General features: G+C 37.2%; 1 protein-coding gene across 4 annotated transcripts in view; it reads left to right on the forward strand.

Moving 5' to 3' along the window:
• The window catches only part of FSIP1 (fibrous sheath interacting protein 1), a 169,847-nt gene that overhangs the window by 55,923 nt on the left and 94,858 nt on the right, over positions 1-19,066 (forward strand). For all 4 annotated transcript variants that reach the window (XM_008528950.2, XM_070625513.1, XM_070625483.1 and 1 more), the window contains exon 10: positions 648-788. In XM_008528950.2, coding sequence (XP_008527172.2) covers positions 648-788 — 141 coding nt within the window. The remainder of the gene's footprint in view (positions 1-647; positions 789-19,066) is intronic.

Here is a 19,066-nt window from a genome sequence, read left to right on the forward strand (position 1 = left end):
ACAGGCCGGGATCCCAGGTGTGGACCTAGCCCCGCTTGTCAAGCCACGCTGTGGCAGCATCCCACATAAAACAGAGGAACATTGGCAGAGATGTTTCTCAGTGATAATCTTCCTTAAGCAAAAGGAGGAAGATTGGCAACAGATGTTAGCTCAGGGTGGATCTTTTCACAAAAAAAAAAAAAAAAAGGAAACAGGCAGACAGAGCCAGGATTAAAAACTGACTTTGTGAAGTCCAGGTCTCCTTCACTACGCAGCTGCCTCTCATAAAATGGATAGGCAGGGTTTTTTTCCTATTATTTATGTATGATGATCTTGAAGTCCAGAGAAACTGTGATTTGCCCAAGATTCCAAGCTGATAAATTCAGAGCTGGGACCAGTGTCGTGTCTAGGTCCCTGCTTCCAGCCACTGCTCTTTTCATTCTAACTTCCTGCTTTCCAGATGATTGAGCTTATTTCCTACTTGTTTTATATATGGTTGGGCCTTTTTCCCTTGAATAGGAAGAGTTTGGAGAATTATAAATATTATCTTGAAGAGAAAAAGTATTGTTGGAGAAGCGAAGCCAACCTTCAAGGCTCAGTTGCTTTGGAGCTGTGTATGATGGTACGTGTTCAGCCTGTGTGTGAAATTTTTTCTGCTTTTAATTTAGGAAGCTGACCTTAATGGTGATGACAGAAACGTGGAAATAACTCCAGGAGAAAAGGCACTTCGGTACACCAAAGAGAATCGGGATCAGAAAAATCGGCTGAGAGAGATAGATGAAAAACTGAGAAAGATGAAGGAAAATGTAGTAAGTGTTTTTTTATTTAAAGTTTAATTGTAACCAATGATTGTATTAAAAAAGGCTTCAGTCTCCTTTGACTCAGATGGCAGTTTTTACGTGTTAAATCTGTCAAGAAAACTGACATGGGAATTTGCCAGTAAGAATTTGAATGAAAGCTAAAAATATGAGTCATAGAACTTGAAGTAGTGTTATACTTAATTTATGTAATGTAATAAACCTGTAAAATACTATCTGAAGTCAGAATAATGATCCATATGCCTAATATTCTGTGTCTGACAGTGACATAGATGTTCTCTTTTTTTGTGGAAAAATTTGGTAGTTGTTCTCCATAAAATTATCTTTATATATTGAACTCATAGCTTAAACACTCCCACTTTTTGTTCATAATTCATAATATATTATTACTCATTAATTTTAATACATTCTAAATCCTTCTTGAGCCTATTTCATGTTTTAATTGCTTGCCATTTAAAGGTGTATCATTGCTGATCAGAGAAGTCTCTTAAATCAACTAAACTGTGAGCTGGTTGATATTCTGAACCAATTAGAAATGCTCTCTATTATGATTTTCCATCGATCCATAGGATGTTTCTAACTGGATACTTGGCTTTTCCCTAAAATTAAACAGGACAAGGCTGAACTTGTGATTCTCCCTGTATCCTGTCTCCCAGGGCTGTGCTCGTCATAACTGCCAGTGCTACCTACTGCTGTCTCCTACTAATCCTGTTATCTTGGGTGATCGTCAAGCCTCATTAAGTATTAACCAGTACATCTGATTTGTTGCCATATCTTACCACAGTTCCTTATGACTCTTTGAAAATCTTCTCTTTTTTGTCCCTACTTGTATCATCCTTCTCTTAGCATTGTCACCTTCTGTCCAGCCACTTATAGCCTGGTCACTATTTTCTCTCATTAGTCCGTTTTGTATGCTGCTCTGTGGGAGTAAGCATCAGGTAAGTGATTCTGACTAAATTCCATTCTCCTCAGAGCTCTCGAAGAGGGTGCACCCATCCTGATGGAGGTTCTTCACCCCACATAATCACATCCAGCTGAACTGCTCGTACCATTTGCCAGCCACGGACAGCAGCCCTGACTCAAGGTCTGCCTAACGAGAGTGCAGCAACAGATCTAAAGGGAATTAATACGCTGTGCTTCTCTTTGTCATTCGTTTTCATTTTGTTTTCATGGGAAACTTAATCGGGATTGTATTTCAAGGAGAACTCTATTTTTATTTTCTGAGGGATATTTTTCTCCTTGAGTCTGTTGATATGTGGAAGAAGTAGAAGAAGTAGGAAGGTTAGGAAGTGTAGAGGGGCTCTTGGCCAATAGTTGTGGTAGGGGTGATGGCGCATTGCCAACTCAATGTGGTCAAGAAAATGTTTGTGGTTTGACTGGTTTTGGAAACTGTTGGCACTTCTTACCCCACATCTACCAATTCAAGGCAGACAAAGCCTGCCATTCTCCATGATTCAATTCTCCTGATTTCTGACCACTTACCGTATGCCTTGGATGTATATCTGTTCTTTTCTATCCTGTCTTTATCATTATTTAATTTTTGACTCAAAACCTGGGTCTTTTAGGAAATCATATATTTTATTCCAGCGTCATATGAAGGTTGGCTAGACTTCAAGAGATAAGGTAAATATCTTATCTAACTGGTAGTTATCTAAGTGGAAAAGATAAGATATAGGTAGAGAAGAGCAATTATTGTGCCAGGCACTGTTCCAGATGCTTTACAATTTATTAACTTATCTAATCTTCACAACCATTCTATGAAGCAAACACTACTATCCTCATTTTATAGATGAAGAAATGGAAGCACGGAGAGGTTGAGTAATTTATTCTAGGTTATATAGCTAGTAAGTAGAAGAGACATGATTCAAATGATTAGTTTTTAACAAGTATGCTATATTGCTTTTCTGGCACTTATTTGCTTTTCTTTTAACGATTAATACTGTTTTTTTGTTAATTAAAATGTGATGAATTTGTTATAACCAGTAATATTCATGGGCAGAATATTTGGAATCTCTCATATTTATAGTCACCAATTTCAGAAACTGGTATCTGGTCAAGAAAGTCACAAGGGTGTTATCTGTACTGTCTTTATGATTTAATTGCTTAGTGTTTCATAATATCCTATGGATCGTATTGTATACTGTGTATACTTCTGAGGGAAGATACTGTGTCTACTTCAAACTATGTAAAGCCCATTGTATCTCATAGACTTCTAGGTACTTTGTGGTTGGGAATCTGGAGACCAGAGTCCTTGTTTCAATATCGTCGGTAGCCTGCTCTGCTACCTTGAATAAGTCACTTAGTCTCTTAGAGACTTGGTTTTGTTACTTTAAAATCAAGGGAGCAGGGCTAGATGACCTCTGTTCTTTTGCTTGTGATTCTTGGCATGCTTGTTTTTGGTGAGAGATAATGTTATTTATAGTATCTAAATCTCAGTTTGTGTGTTTCCTAATTTAGTATTAATTGGTTTAAATCTTGTATTGAAAGTTACTTTTGGAAGTTTAGTAACACCTTTTAGGAGAATGTGAGATTATCTTTTATATATATAAAAAAGTTAGCCTGCTACTTATGGACCAGAGAATATGTTTTCTGAATGACAGCTTCTGAAAATTGCTGATTTTGCAGTTTTGTCTTATTTTCCATACTGCAATGGAACATTGTTTCAAGATCGCTTATTTGAGTAAAAGCAGTAATCTGTGACCATTGAACTGGTATAAGGATCAAATCCATACTCAGTCTTAGGGGTGGAAGGGAGAAAGAGTGAGCTAAGGGGCAATGTAGGAGCCCTTGGGGGTACTCCTGGAGCCACCTGGATCCCAGGGTTGTCTTGTCAATAAGGGCTGGAAAAGTGATGTCATTCTATGTTTCAGATGATAAGCCGAGGCTATGGATGCACATTAGCCTTGGTCAGGTTGGTTGAGGAAGTGGGATTCGATTTTGTCTGGAGGTGGTAGTGGAACTGTTGGTCTCAGTGGATCTAGCTATTAGGAGCTAGGGGAAGTAGGCACAATGAAATGAAGTTGAGCCTCACAAAGGTAACATGAAGTTCATTGGGCATACGGGGGCTCTGAACACCAGCTGCATAAGTAAAGGAAGGATGAGCCATGCCTGCTAGAAGCAGCATATATGAAACTAAGCTTTAGCATTAGCTCAGTATGTCAGCAACGTAATATAGCCGCTACGCTACACATTGAGGGAGAGGTAAGGAAAATGGATCAGATTTGGATAGTAGAATGACAAGGAGTGGGAAGAGATTTAAAACCAGGTCACAGGAAGGATTGTTGATGGGACTGAGTGTATTTATTTAGCCTGGTGAAGACTAATGCGTGTGTTTGTTGTGGAGAAGGAGGAGAGGGGTGGTTTGGTAGAAAAATCATATATGTTAACTTCCCAAAGAGATTTAAAGGACTATCACTTGAAATATTACCTAGGAGACCACAACTAAAATAAAAAAAGAAACAAGCGTGATGTGTATACCTCAGCTATCAGCTGGGACTCCTTTGCCCTTTTTTGACCTGGTCTCATCATATGTGTATATATACACACATAATAGAATACCATCCTGCTATCAAAAGAGTGATAGAATATAGAAAGGCAGATCTGTATATCTTGGAAAGATGTCTGTGATATAGTATTAAGGCAAAAGAGCTTGCTGCATAAGACAATGATCAGTGTGATTCCCTTTTTATTTAAAAAAAAGTTGTAGAAAAATCCTGGAGCAATATATACCAAATGCTTAACAGTGATTACTTTTAGTGGGGATAGAGATGGACAGGGAAGTGAAAAAAGGAAATTCATTTTTTACAACATACACGATTTAAAGGGAAAAGTATGTTGGGATTATGGGTGATTTTTATATTATTTCTCATACTTTTCTCTATATCTCAGCTTTCCATAATATACATGTGTTACATTTGTAATCAAAATTAATGTTTAAAAATATGGGAAGCATTGATGCATACAAGAGATCACTGTTTATTGTCTCTCAATAAGTGGTCTTTATGCATGTGGAAAAATAGAGTCATCACAAGGAATAATGTTCAGCCTTACCAGTGGTTAAAATCATGTTCAAACAAGCTTTGTGCTCTATACACATCCCAGACCAGCAAAAACAGTGATAAATGTGACATAATTATATGTTAGTGGGAGTGGTGTGGAGATGGGGACAGCGATATTTGAACATTATTGGTAGCTTTTTAAATTGTTTATTTTTCCCTGGAAAGCAATTGGTTGAAGGTTACAGTGACAGCTATAACATTATGTATATTTTTGAGCAGCATAATTCCACTCTTAGGAATGTTTCCAAAGAAGTAACATTCAAGGAAAACCAAGCCAATAAAAACAAGAACAACTTAAATGTTCTCAAATAGGAGAATGCCAGAGCAATTCAGCCCATTTTAACCCATTTAATACTATGGTAGGATAGTAAAGATAAGTATATGGATTTTGTCATTAAAGGAGTTTTAGTTAGAAATGGGTAATACAAAACATAAAAATAAAGATTCTAGATAGATTGAAAGTATCAACTATAACTATATAATGTGCATGTACATATACTGACAACAATCTGAAGGGAAATAGAATATAAATGTTAATAGCTTGGCTTTATTATTTTCCACATTCTATTAGATTGCCTTTATTCCTAAAGCAAGGAGAGTCATAATTTTATTATTTCATTGTTTTATTTATATACATTTAACCTTTTAATGTAATGATGGACTTTTTGAGTAATTTAAATAATAGTAACAATAATTCCTGTTTGGTTAATTATTCTGAGGTATCGAGTGTTCCATTGTGATAGTAAGACAGGGGATTTTTTTTTAAATGAAGAACATCTTTAACTTCCAGGATTAGGTAAAAATGCCTTTAATGAAGTTGCATAGTAATTCTAGCTTTCATAAATAAAAAGAATTCCATTTTAGTTTTTGCATTTTCTGAGAATCATCAGTCTGATTTCATCTCATGGACTCTTTTAATGATAAAATATTCTCAAAGATGTTTTGTTAGTATTGTGAGGACAAGCTTTCCATGGTTCCAATCATTCTAAATGCATTGACCACACTTTTCAGGTCTGTATTGTGTCTCTTTTTGATTCTCAGTTTGAACTTCATTCATTTTTTTCATCATTTGAAGTCTACTATTTCTTCCCACATTCTTTCCCTTTTTGGTTTCCTGGAAACCACTGAGCTTGGCCTTGTTTGGTGAACGGCATTGTCATTATTGCATTAAAATGTTTAGCACTCTAAGCCTTGTTGCTGAGCATTGTGGATAAGAATGTGATTCACAAAGGATGAAAAAACCTTGTGTTCTGATTCTTATTTTGACATGCTTTTGCCGTTTAACCTAGTATAAGAATACATGGTCTCCAATCAGAAGACTGAAGGGTTTCTTCTGCTCAGTGAATGGATGGAGGATCTACCTTCAATTGCTAAACATGCCATAGAATCAGAATTATAGAATGTGAGAGCTGAAGGGCCGTTAGAGGTCATATGGGCCAGTCCCATGGATTAGAAACCAAAGTCTTGAACGGCCATGTGATTTTTCAAAGACTCAGAATTACTTAGCGGTAGACTTGGGCCAATTCCCAATTCTTTTGACACTTCAACCTGTGAACTTCTCATTAAATCCAACCTCTGTAAGTCATACCTTCATAGTTCAGCCAATTTTCAGCTAAGATTTGGGGCCACCCATGAACATGGACTTCGTTCTAAAAGGTTTTAACTGTTACCAACTGTTTACACATCTTTTCCAAATTCAACAGAACGCCAAACAAACCTGGCATGTTTGTGGTTGAGCTGGAAGACTAGGTAGTGTCCTTTGGTATTCACACATTACCTAAGGCCTGAGTTGGAAAAGCAGTTATATTCTCTCTGTGGTAACATTGTTCAGAACTATAGAAGTTATTTAATCTTTTTTTTTTTTTTTCATTTTTAACAGCTTTTAGGAAGATGGATGAAAAGATAACATTGACACATAAAATTGGTATTTTTATAGAATTCACAACCTTTACTTTTCCTTCTGCAGGTCATAATGGGTGTGTGAATAATGATGCAAAATATTGGTTATGAAATTTTGAGAGTGGGATTTGCACATTAACAGTTAAACAAACCTTAAAAAATTTGTTCTCGGGGCCAGCCGGTGGGCAGCGGTTAAGTTCCCACATTCTGCTTCAGCGGCCCTGGGGTTTGCCGGTTTGGATCCTGGGTGCGGACATGGCACTGCTTGGCAAGCCATGTTGTGGTAGACGTCCCACATATAAAGTAGAGGAAGATGGGCATGGATGTTAGCTCAGGGCCAGTCTTCCTCAGCAAAAAGAGGAGGATTGGCGGCAGATGTTAGCTCAGGGCTAATCTTCCTCAAAAAAAACCAATTCTCATAATCATAGGCAAAGAAACATATTTTGAAACAAGTAAGTAGAACATAAAATTTTTAGAAACACTTATATATTTCTACATCATCTGATGCAGAAATCTTGACAAAGCTTCTTGCAACTGAATAGTATCATTTAATGGTTGAGATATAGCATGTAGCAGTTACAGTTACATGGCTGGTATTCAGGAATTATTCTAGAATGAATAAATCAGTAGTAACCTTTTTATTTATTTATTTATTTTTTGGTGAGGAAGATTGGCCCTGAGCTAACATCTGTTGCCAATTTTCCTCTTTTTGCTTGAGGAGGATTTGCCCAGAGCTAACACCTGTGCCCGTCTTCCTCTATTTTGTATGTGGGACGCCACCACAGCATGACTTGATGAGTGGTGTAGGTCCACACCAGGGATCTGAACTGGCGAACCCCAGGCCGCCGAAGCAGAGCATGCGAACTTAACCACTATGCTACCGGGCCAGTGCCTGGTAACCTTTTTAAAGTTATCAGCTATGTATAATATTTGAATATGGTGTAGGATAAATTGAAAACACAACTAGCTATACTGTTTTGGGGATAAAATGTTAAGGATAGCTGTATGTTTTTCATTAACTTATTTTGTTTCAATTATAATTTTTAATTCATTTATAAAATATGTTAGTCAATTTCAGTTTCAAATACATTTTGGAACAAGAAAGGTTATAAATATACCTTGTATTCTGCCTATATACAACATTTTAAAAATTATTAGGGATATTTTCTTCTGGATTATGATTCTTCATGTGTTCTGCTAATGCAGACTTGATGTTGTTATAGAAGGTGTGAGTATTGTCTGTATAGAAGGTGTGGGTATTGTGTATAGATAATGTGCCAAATCTTGAAAGTCATCTTAAAAAATGAAAATTTTGATGGCAACTTTGTTTTATAATATTACCTGTTTTTTCTTAAAGCTTTATTGTTGAGCAGAATCTCTAGAAATAGATAATAAGGCTAGTTAGCTTTTAGCATAACTCACCTTTTGCTTTCTGAATTATTTTTCAAATTTCATTGGTTGAGGCCACGTGCCATGGATATTGTTACATGGAACATGTGCATGTACCTACTGCAAGAAATAAGCAAATAATATCTCATTGAAGGATATAATTACATATGATTATATAAAGTAAAACAAGTATTGTAAAAAATTATAATACACTATAGACACACACATGCACAACACATTTAACCAGTAATGACATAAAATTAGAATGCATAAATAATGAAAAATTATGACAATTTTAGAGGTTGAAATTAATCCTGTTATTTGGATGTTAACATGAGGTGGTAATACTATAATTTTTTCTCCAACACCTAAGTTCATTTTTAGTATCGTTCTCTTAGTATAATAAATTCTTGCATTTATTCCCAGTGGAGATGATGAATTCCCAGTGGAGATATTATTAGTATTCATATGTAGTCTTTAATTCTTTCATTGTTTTCTCAGCCAGCTACAGCCAGTTTTTTTTACAGACCTTCAGATCCTAGATCTACTTCCTGTTACCATGTCAGGCTACCTCTGGCCAAAGCGGGGTTATCTAAAGCAGTGATTTCAATGTATATGGTCAGTGAACTTTTTGTTACTGGTGGCGGGTAAGAAACTTTTACCAGAATGTAAGTCCATGCACTTTTTACTTCCTAAGGAAAAGCTTGCTTAGTGACATAGTTGATTTAAATTCTGGCATAGCTCCTTATTGCATAGCAGACCTGCAACAAACAGTTTGAGGACTGACTCTGGCCAGCAGGCCCCTCTTTGAGCAGCAGTGAGTGTAGGCCCGTTTCTAATCTGTGATGTTAAGCCCATGTTTCTGAGCAACCTACCTCTTGGATCTCAGCCGGTGAGATGCGGCTGTCCTCTCCCTGCTTTACCGTCACCTCATGTGTTCTGGACCTATGTCCTTCTAGATAGTGGTGTCATGATATCACTGGATTCTACCCTGGAATTTTGGTTTCCAGTTCTTAGGCTCATATATATTTTAGAGAACTATAGAGGCCTTCCTTTCTGGTTTAGTGGGCTCAGAGATTACTTCTATCTATTAAATTCCTGTTCTCAGCATCTTGTCTGATTAATATGATGCCATTGATCACTGACACCAGACACTAGTGTTTTAGGAGGAAACATGTATGCTCCTGGAAAAAAAAGCCCATAAAATTCTATTTGAAAAAAATAGCTTAATCTTGTTTTTTGGTCAAGATTATATATTTACCCAAGTTTATACTACCTTGGCTCCAACTATGTAGAAAATTTAAGAAGACATAGCATAATAATAAAGGAAGATGTATTTCTCTGTGGAGGAGAAATGCAATAGAAACACAAGACTTAGCAAACCTGAAGCTAGAAGTTTGACTGATGTGCAGTCAAAGTGGTCTGTGTGAGGCCGGGACCAGAACCAGATCCATTGTGTGGAACTGGGGCCAGTGTGCGGTTTCCATGGCCATGAAAGGAAGTTGGAAAAAGCTGAAACAAACTGAAAATACCGCCTGGGATTATGAAGTATATAAAGTTTCATACTTAGAAATAAGAGAAAACATGGCCTTGCAGCCAGCCCCTGCGCCAAGTCTCTGAGTAGGAGAGTGCTATTTCCAGCCATATGGCAGACTAGATGTTTAGAGAAACTCCTCTCAGTAAAGCAAACCTAAATATGTTGGATAAAATGTCTTTTTTTTTAAAGTAATTTTTAAGGCATGGCTAAGCTGGCAGAAAAGCAAGGGAATTCATTGGAGGACAGAAATGACAAGACAGTATGAAGCAAGAGGGGTAAGTGACCGCTGGAGCCAGCGTTTGTCCCTGAGGTGTCTGTTCATCTCCAATGGCATAAAGCCTGGTCCTTAACAGGCCGTGTGTAGGGGGCTCAGGAGGTGGAGCCTGAGGCTGAGGAGGTCAAATCACAACTTCCACGTGGAGTCGGTACACCAAATAGTTAAAACCTCAGTGGATGAACTAGGAAAAACCTGCTGTGGAGAGGAAATGGTAGATTATCTGGCTGTCTGTCTACCTATCTCTCTTTGCTTTGGTTGTGGGTAGAATGGGAAAAAAGTCTCCCATGAGAATTTCTACCTATAAGCCTGCGTGAAGGTAGGTTTTGGGTTTTAGTTCACACTATTTTAAGGGCCTGAAAAACTTCCACTTGAATGTTTAGTTGAAAGTAGTCTCAGGTTGACATAGTCCTGGCTCCTGGTAGAAGAGAATTGTGTTCATCCCTCTGGAAGAACACAGTTTAAATCTAGGTCTTAAAGACCTAACATACATAAACATAAAGTTTACGACCGTGAATTCACAATAAAAAACTCCTCCCTCCCCAAACACAGAAGGAAATGAGCTGCTGTAAACAAGAGTTAATAGAAAAAACACACTATAGGATCAGTTCCGCATAGGCTGCAGTTTGGTTTGGTCAATTTCAGAATGTAAAATAAGTCTGCTTAATATATTTAAGGAAATAAAAGGGGCTTTTGAGAGTATAGCAAAGAAAGATTTGAAATGGAACCAATGAAAACTCATAGAAATGAAAATATAATGAAAGTGGTAAGTCTTGAAGTTAGACCTTCCTTGATCCCTGTGCAGGAGGCTGGCACTTACACTTATTTTCCCTCACATTTTTCTGTAACTTTTCTAAAGCTTTGCATCATCCCTCTAGTGAAAACAGTATCAATATTTTCAAATCAGTCAGAGAAAAGTTGTTACACAGCTTTTCTAAAACAGTACGCCAGCCTCTGAACCCTAGGGCAGGAGAAAGAAAAAGAGATATATTACAATCACATACAACCTACACTTGCAAGAATGCATCTCTGTTATTTTTTCCCAGTAAGATAGATTTTTTTTCCAGCTGTTTATCTGCCTTTCTTACTGCCTTTCTTAACTATAGCTTTTTAAAGTGTTAGCTCTTATTACTCGAACTTTTTACATTGAACAGTTTCTTAATTGGAAAAAAACACATACCAGATTTAATAAAGAAGGGTACTCCCTGATACATTTAAAAATTTTAAAATGGACTTTATTTTTTAGAACAGTTCTGGGTTTATAGAAGGATTGCACAGAAAGTATAGAGTTCCGTATACGCATCCCGGTTACCCTGTTATGAACATCTTGTATTAGTTTGGTACATTTGCTACAATTGATGAACCAATATTGCTACTTAGTTATTAACGAATGTCTGTATTTTATGTTAGGGTTCACTCTTTGTGTGGTACAGTTCTAGAGATTTTAACAAATGCATGTCATGCTTCCACCATTATGGTGTCATCCAGAATAGTGCCACTCACTAAAAATCCTGTGTTGGCCCATTCCTTCCTCCTCCTATCCCTCTGAACACCTTGCAACCACTGATTTTTCTCTATGGTTTTGACTTTTCTAGAATGTTATATACTTGGAATCATATGATATGTAGCCTTTAAAAAAATTAATAGATTATTCTTTTGAGCAGTTTTAGGTTTAGAGAAAAAATTGAGCAAAAAGTGCAGAGAATTCCCATATACCCTCTCACCACTTACCCCCACCTCCAATTTCCCCTATTATTAACATTTTGCATTAGTGTGGTACATCTGTTACAATTGATAGTCAATAATGATGTGTTATTAACTAAAATCCGTAATTTACGTTAGGGTTCACTCTTTGTGTTGTACATTCTATGGGTTTTGACAAATGTGTGATCTGTACGCATCATTACAATATCATGCAGAACAATATTTTCGTTGCCATAAAAATCCCCTGTGCTTCACCTGTTCGTCCCTCTCTTCCTCACCATGAATCCCTGGCAACCACTGATCCTCTTACTGTCTTCATAGTTTTCAGAATGTTGTATAATTAGAATCATACATTATGTGGAATTTTCAGATTGTTTTCTTTCACTTAGCAATGTGTATTTAAGATTTATTCATGTCTATTTGTGGCTTAATAGCCTATTTCTTTTTATCGCTGAAAAATATTCCATTGTATGGATGCACCACATTCATCTACTAAAGCACATCTTGATCGCTTCCAAGTTTGGGCATTTATGACTGAAGCTGCTACAAATATTTGGATGTAGGTTTTTGTGTGGACATAAGGAGTACGATTGTCAGATACTGTGGTAAGCTATGTTTAACTTTGTAAGAAATTGCCAAACTGTCTTCCAGAGTGACTATACCATTGCATTCCCACCAGTGACGAATGAGAGTTCCCATTGCTCCACATCTTTGTCAGCATTTGGTATTGTTGGTGTTTTGGCTTTTAGTCTTCCTAACAGGTGTGAATGGTATCTCGTTGTTTTAATTTGCAATTGCCTAATGACATATGATGTTGAGCATCTTTTTATATACTTATTTGCCATATGTCTATTTTCTTTAGTGAGGTATCTGTTCAAATCTTTTGCCTATTTTGAAATTGGATTGTCTGTTTTCTTATTGTTGAGTTTTAAGAGTTCTTTGTACATTTTGGATACAAGTTCATTATCAGATATGTCTTTTGCAGATTTTCTTCTGTGGCTTGTCTTTTCATTCTCTTAATCTCTGATCTATTTTTCACTGCTTTAAGGATTATATTTTTTTGGTTACAAATAAAACATTTCTAGAATATAACTTTAAAATAATATGAAATACTAGAGCTTAAAAAATGTTAGTTTGAACCATATATAACTGCTCTTTTCATTGGTCAAAAAATGATAGGGTATTGGCAATTTTGTGTAGTTCAATCTACTAAAAGCCCAAGCTCCTTTTCTACAATTTTCTATGTGTGCACTACCCATCAGCAACAAGCCATTATGTCTTTGAGATGATTTTAGGCAGAAATTAAGCTCATATGGGAGTCAAAAGCAGATGTAGATGCTATAATCACACAGCTTCCATTTTCAAAGACAGCTCTGGTTCCAACCGCTCTAGTCATCAACCATTGAAACGTCCCAGTTATTCTAAGACTTCTTGCCACGTAAAGCTTCATTTTAAGTGGGAACTCACCTGGAAATGGCACAGAAATCCTTTGTCCTAATTTTTAACTCAGGAAATCTGTTCATCCTCTGCAGAACCTCAAGAAACTTTGCTTTACTGGAGCCTGCTGCTGAATTTATGTGGGGCCAATGGGCTGCAGAGCAGAATAGTGAATGCCTTGTGTAGACACCCATAGCTAATATTTCTTCCCTGCTCAAACCCATCCATTCAGATATTTATAATAGTTTTCTCTGGACCTCCAAATTGAAAGCAATGAGCTAAGTATTATTTTGAGGGTCATAATTCATGGCCAGATTTTAAAAATCATGGCAGTCTATGTTGCAAGATTAAATTGTTCTGTCAAATAGAAAAAACAAATCCAGATTTGATTAAATGAAATCAAACTTCTGTGTGTTTGATATGTATAAAACTCTTTATTAAAGGTGGGGTATGGAGTCAAGCTTTTGGTCTCGTGGAAGAGGATAGGACTAGTAAGCAAATATGATAATATAAGGTAGAATAAAACAACCGACACAAGAGAAGTGCAAAGAAAGTGCTAGCTTTGTTCATATTAGAGGCTGATTAGGGCCGGCCTGGTGGTGCATCCATTAAGTTAGCACATTCCACTTTGGTGGTGTGGGGTTGGCTGGTTTGGATCCCGGGTGCAGACCTACGCACCGCTTGTCAAGCCATGCTGTGGCAGGCGTCCCACATGTAAAATAGAGGAAGATGGGTGTGGATTTTAGCTAAGGGCCAGTCTTCCTCAGCAAAAAAGAGGAGGATTAGTGGCAGATGTTAGCTCAGGGCTAATTTTCCTAAAAAAAATAAATAAATAAAAATTAGTGGTTGATTATAGCGGAGGGATCCAGAAAGCCTTTGTGGAAAATGTGAAATCTGAGTTGAATCTTGGCGACTGAGTAGGGCCTCACTTTGTGTAGTTGAGGGTGGGTGTTGTAGAAAGAAGACACATTGAAGAAATGGGCCAGATGTGAGAAAGCTTGGGCTGTTTTAGGGAACAGTAAGCAAGATCAATAGCATTTATGGACTAATCCTATAAATTTTGACTTTATGCTAATGACACAAAAATACATGTCATTTTAGAAACTTGAATTTTGCTAAAGCAAGAATTTGGACCAGGCATTCTGTGGGGCTCTAGTTTGGGAGCGAGTCACTTAGTGCTCCTAGCTGCCAGCCCAGCACCCACAGCTGACACAGCCCTCCTAGTCTCAGCTTGGCATCACATGGATCTTAAAGTTGTGAAGTATTAAAAAGCTATATTTCTATGTTTTTTACTAAAAAAGCTCTTCTAGTGGTGGTGATTGAGATTTGCAAAGGGGGCAAGGGCAGTGGTGCCCAGTAACAACAATCCTTTGGGTACAGGTAAGAGTGGAATGCTGAATTCGATATTAGATCAAGTTGGTGACAGGAGTTTGGAATTTTACAAATGACTTCAGACAAAACTCTTTCTATTATCATGGGTCTACTTTTATCCAGTTTGACTGGGAGGAAACAGAGGAAAATAAAATTATAAAAGTAGAATGGGGCTATATTTAATAGGGGGCTATGTCAGGCTGATAGTTTTCTGAGCAGCTGTTTGATATGATCTGAACTGAGCTTTTAGAAAAGTTGTCATTGGTGTGTTGGTTGAACTTTTGCTATCAACAAAGATAGTGTTAGAAGTTACTATAGGGGCCGGCCCTGTGGTCAAGTGGTTAAATTCGCATGCTCCACTTCGGCAGCCCAGTGTTCGGATCCTGGGCGAGGACACGGCACCGCTCATCAGGCCATGCTGAGGTGGCGTCCCATATAGCACAACCAGAGGCACTCACAACTAGAATATACAACTGCGTACTGGGGGCTTTGGGGAGAAGAAGGAAAAAAAAGAGAGAGAGATTGGCAACAGATGTTAGTGCAGGTGCCAATCTTTAAAAAAAAAAGTTACTATAAAGACCATTCAAACAAGTAGAAGTTCAGTAAAATGAAATGATTCATATAATAGACATTATGTTCTCAAGGCTTCTGTTTTCCTAATTTTGCACCCTACATTGAGACTGTGGATTATGCTGGATTTTTCTGTAATCTCTATCTCTCTAGGCATTTTTTCTCTCTCTGTGAAAGAATTGCAATTGTATTTGTTATGAAAAAATATAGCAATAGTAGACTTACTAACTGCCTACCCCCAATCCATTTACCCTTCTTCCTTACTGATAAAACTCTGGCTTAGTTAAAAATACTCACTGTCCCAGATTCCCGTATATCTCAGGGAGGCCATGTGAACCAATTCTGGCCAATGGAATAGAAGCAGACATGGTCTTATAAAAAGAGAAAGAGAAAGACTCAGGTGACATATACCCTTTGCCCTTCATTCTTTCTCTTCTTGGTTGGAGCAAAGAAATATTGCCTGAACCTTCAGGAGGCATCTTGAGACAAAGAGTGCAGGGCAGAAGATAGAGGAAGCTGGGGCAGTAATACTCTCATGAAGCCACCACCTCACCCCTTGTCTGCTTACCTCTGACCTATTTCTTAAGTTAGAAAAACAAACCAATCTTTGTTATGTCCTGCAGGTCATGGGATTTCTTTTATGAAAGCAATCCTAACTGACACGGTAGCCTGTCAGGTATAAAATGGTTAACATTACATGCTAGTGCACTGCGGGAATTATTGAGTTTTGCTGGAGAATTGCTGTGGCATTTCAATGTGTCTATCTTGTGAGGTTGTGTTTGATCCTCAAACTGAAAGTTACACCTTCCACCAGTGGAAGCAGACTGTAACATCTCCCCATGGCTAAAGCAAGTGTGGCATAGAGGGCAAGACAATGAGGAGGAGAACACTGGTGACCAGGAGCACAGTGTGCTCAGATTAAAGTAGCATGGGAGCTTCCAGTAAACACAGAACTTGTTTTGGGGGCAAATGAGTAATTAGTGATAAGCATTTTGCAGAATGTGGTGGAGGGAGCAAACCTCCTGTAAAATGCCACTGGTGAAGACATATTATTTAAAGAGAATATTGAGTGTTTTCAGAGTTATAGGGATGGTAATAAGAATCCTGAAATCATGAACTAACATGCTAGACCAGCACTGTCTAAAGAAATGCAAGCTGCGTATGTAGCTTCAGGTTTTCCAGCAGTCACTTTAGGGAGGTAAAAGGAAATGGGTGAAATTGTATTTAACCCAATATATTAAAAATACTATTGTTTTATTATGTAATCAATATAAAATTAATGAAATATTATACATATTTTTTCATATTAAGTTTTGAAATCCAGTGTGAATGTTACACTTACAGCACACCGTGATTCGGACTAGCCGCATTTTAGGTGCTCAGTAGCTACATGTGACCAGTGGCTGCTGTACTACACAGGGCGGTTCTAGAGGTGAGCAAAGTGATTTATGTGCTATACAGATACAGTGGTTTATTTAAAAAAAGGTAAAAATAATGACCAAAATTCTAACTTTCTAGAGTTGTAAAAGAAATAGGCATTATTAAATTTCTAGGAGAATCTAACAATGGTAAGGAAAAAGGTCCATGGAACGTGTCCAACTATATTTTTAAAGTGGGTCTGACCCAGTTTGTTAGATATGATCTAAAAAAAGATGGCTAAGAAATGGAAAGTGGAATAAAACATTTATTGAAACCACATGTATAATCTTGGGAACAGAAAGAATGCTCTCAATTTTCACCTCTTGCATTAAGAAGTAGGAAAATATTTGTGTCTTTTTAGAATTATTCACGTCTATCTAAAATAGTGGGTATTTATTTAAGTTGTTTTACCATTCTGCTGTTACAGGCTTTTTCCTTCAGTAAATTGGGAAAAGAGGAGAGATGACAAATTTGGGGAACACAGGGAAGGCTTTATTATTTCCTTTTTGTAGCTGTTGATCTTTATATCAACTCAGTTTGTGTTTGATTCCTGAAGTTAGAATATCTTAACAATCTTTCTTTGGGCGTTATTTGCTAATGTGGTTGTTATTTATCCCAGTTCATTTAATGAATGAAGTATTCCAAAGGATTCTAACTCTTTAATTTCTTTTGGGTCAAGGCGCATCAGATACTCTACTTCCTAGTAGCAGCAATCCAGTGTTTCAGGTCCCACCTCACTGAAGTGCCTCCCAGCGGAAGTTCTAGAGAACACTTTTTTTTTGAGGAAGATTAGCCCTGAGCTAACTGCTGCCAATCCTCCTCTTTTTTCTGAGGAAGGCTGGCCCTGAGCTAACATCTGTGCCCATCTTCCTCTACTTTATACATGGCACGCCTACCACAGCATGGCTTTTTGCCAAGCGGTGCCATGTCTGCACCCGGGATCCGAACTGGCGAGCCCCGGGCCACGGAGAAGCGGAACGTGTGAACTTAACCGCTGCGCTACCGGGCCGGCACCTCTAGAGAACATTTTTAAAGTGTCTCTGTGGACATACAAGAAATTTTAGTTCTGTTTTGGTATACCTAGAGACACACTTTGTAAAGACTAAGGATTCCTCTGTGCCCAAGTAGAAATTATCTCTGAAGATAAAGGAGAATTTGTTGAAAGATTTCTCTAATTATGAATTATGCAAACCTGGTTATGATTTAAATTTATTTTCATAGTGAAAATGGCTTTTTAGAGAATTCAGGCAACCTAAAAAATATAAAGAAGAAAGGAAAAATCACCCGTAATGTCACCTCTTAGAAAGGTGAACTGTAATACAACCATAGTTTACCCTTGGCTGTTATCCTGCCTGACGTTTTCCCTATTCACAGGCTCCCCACATACTCACACCTCCCACTACAGCACACACATCCCCTTCCCTTCTTTGGTTTCTTTGTCTTTTTATAAAACTGGGATCATATTCTACATACATTTTATAGCCTGCCCTTTCATTAACATTACGTTAGGGGCAAATTCCTATGTTAATAAAATATATACCAACCTCATCATTTTAAAGAGCATCCTACTATATGAGTGTCTATACTGGGCCAGTCCTCTATTTGTTCATCTCTAGTTATGTTTAATATTTTTGTTGTTATAAACCAAGATGCAGTGGGCATCCTTGTCTATGCATTTGTTGAATTATTTGATTAGGATAAATTTCTAAGTGGAACTGCTGAGGCAGAGGGCATGTGTAAAGAATTTGGCTATGTGATGCCAAGTTACCCTCCAAAGATGGTATTTGATTTACAATTGCTCTAACAATGTTCCAGAGTGCTATATCTATGCCAATAGTGTTATCATTTAAAAATGTTTGCCAATCTGATAGTTTAAAAACGGTATTGTTGCTTTAGTTTGTATTTTTTGGTTACCAGTGAATTTGGACATGTTTTTGAATGTTTATTGGCAGTTCGTAGTTCTTCTTTGGTGAACTGCCTGTTTGTATCTTTATTTTTTTGTTAAGGTGTTTTTCTTTTCTTTTTTTATTGAAAAGCTATCTTTGTATATTTAGAACGTATGCTCTTTGTTACATATGTTACAGATTTAACTGTTTCCAAAATGTTAATTCTACTTACTGTTTTCCAGTATTTAAAAAATTTGCAAGGTGCTGTTTTTCTAACTTCTTATCATATGGAGTCATTTGTGAGAAGTATATGTTGGCTGTTGCAACTTGCTTTGTGTTTCTTGAAATGATCCATCAAAAGTACTTATACCCTTTCATGTCTAAGCCCTGCATCATCTCCAGAGTATGTTTTGAGTGAGTAATGTCAAGGAAATCACCATCTAATTATGTTCTTGCTACAGTGCCTGTTACTAGCTTTGAAGTTTGCTGCTAATCTCGTTTTAGCTACATTTCTTTGAATCTACTGTTTAGATAAGCAGTGACAAGTAAAAACATAGAAGAATGTAGTTTCTTTTCTTGAGGGAGTCTGCTTTTAATATTTTAATTTAATGTTAACAGCCAAGAATTAGCAAACTCACTGTTTTTATTTTTATTTAATCTATTCCTATAGTACATGAAAACACACATAATCAACATCAATGGTCTAAGATTATCCTTCAGAAAAT

Source organism: Equus przewalskii, chromosome 1 (assembly GCF_037783145.1).
Source record: "Equus przewalskii isolate Varuska chromosome 1, EquPr2, whole genome shotgun sequence".
Lineage (NCBI taxonomy): Eukaryota > Metazoa > Chordata > Mammalia > Perissodactyla > Equidae > Equus > Equus przewalskii.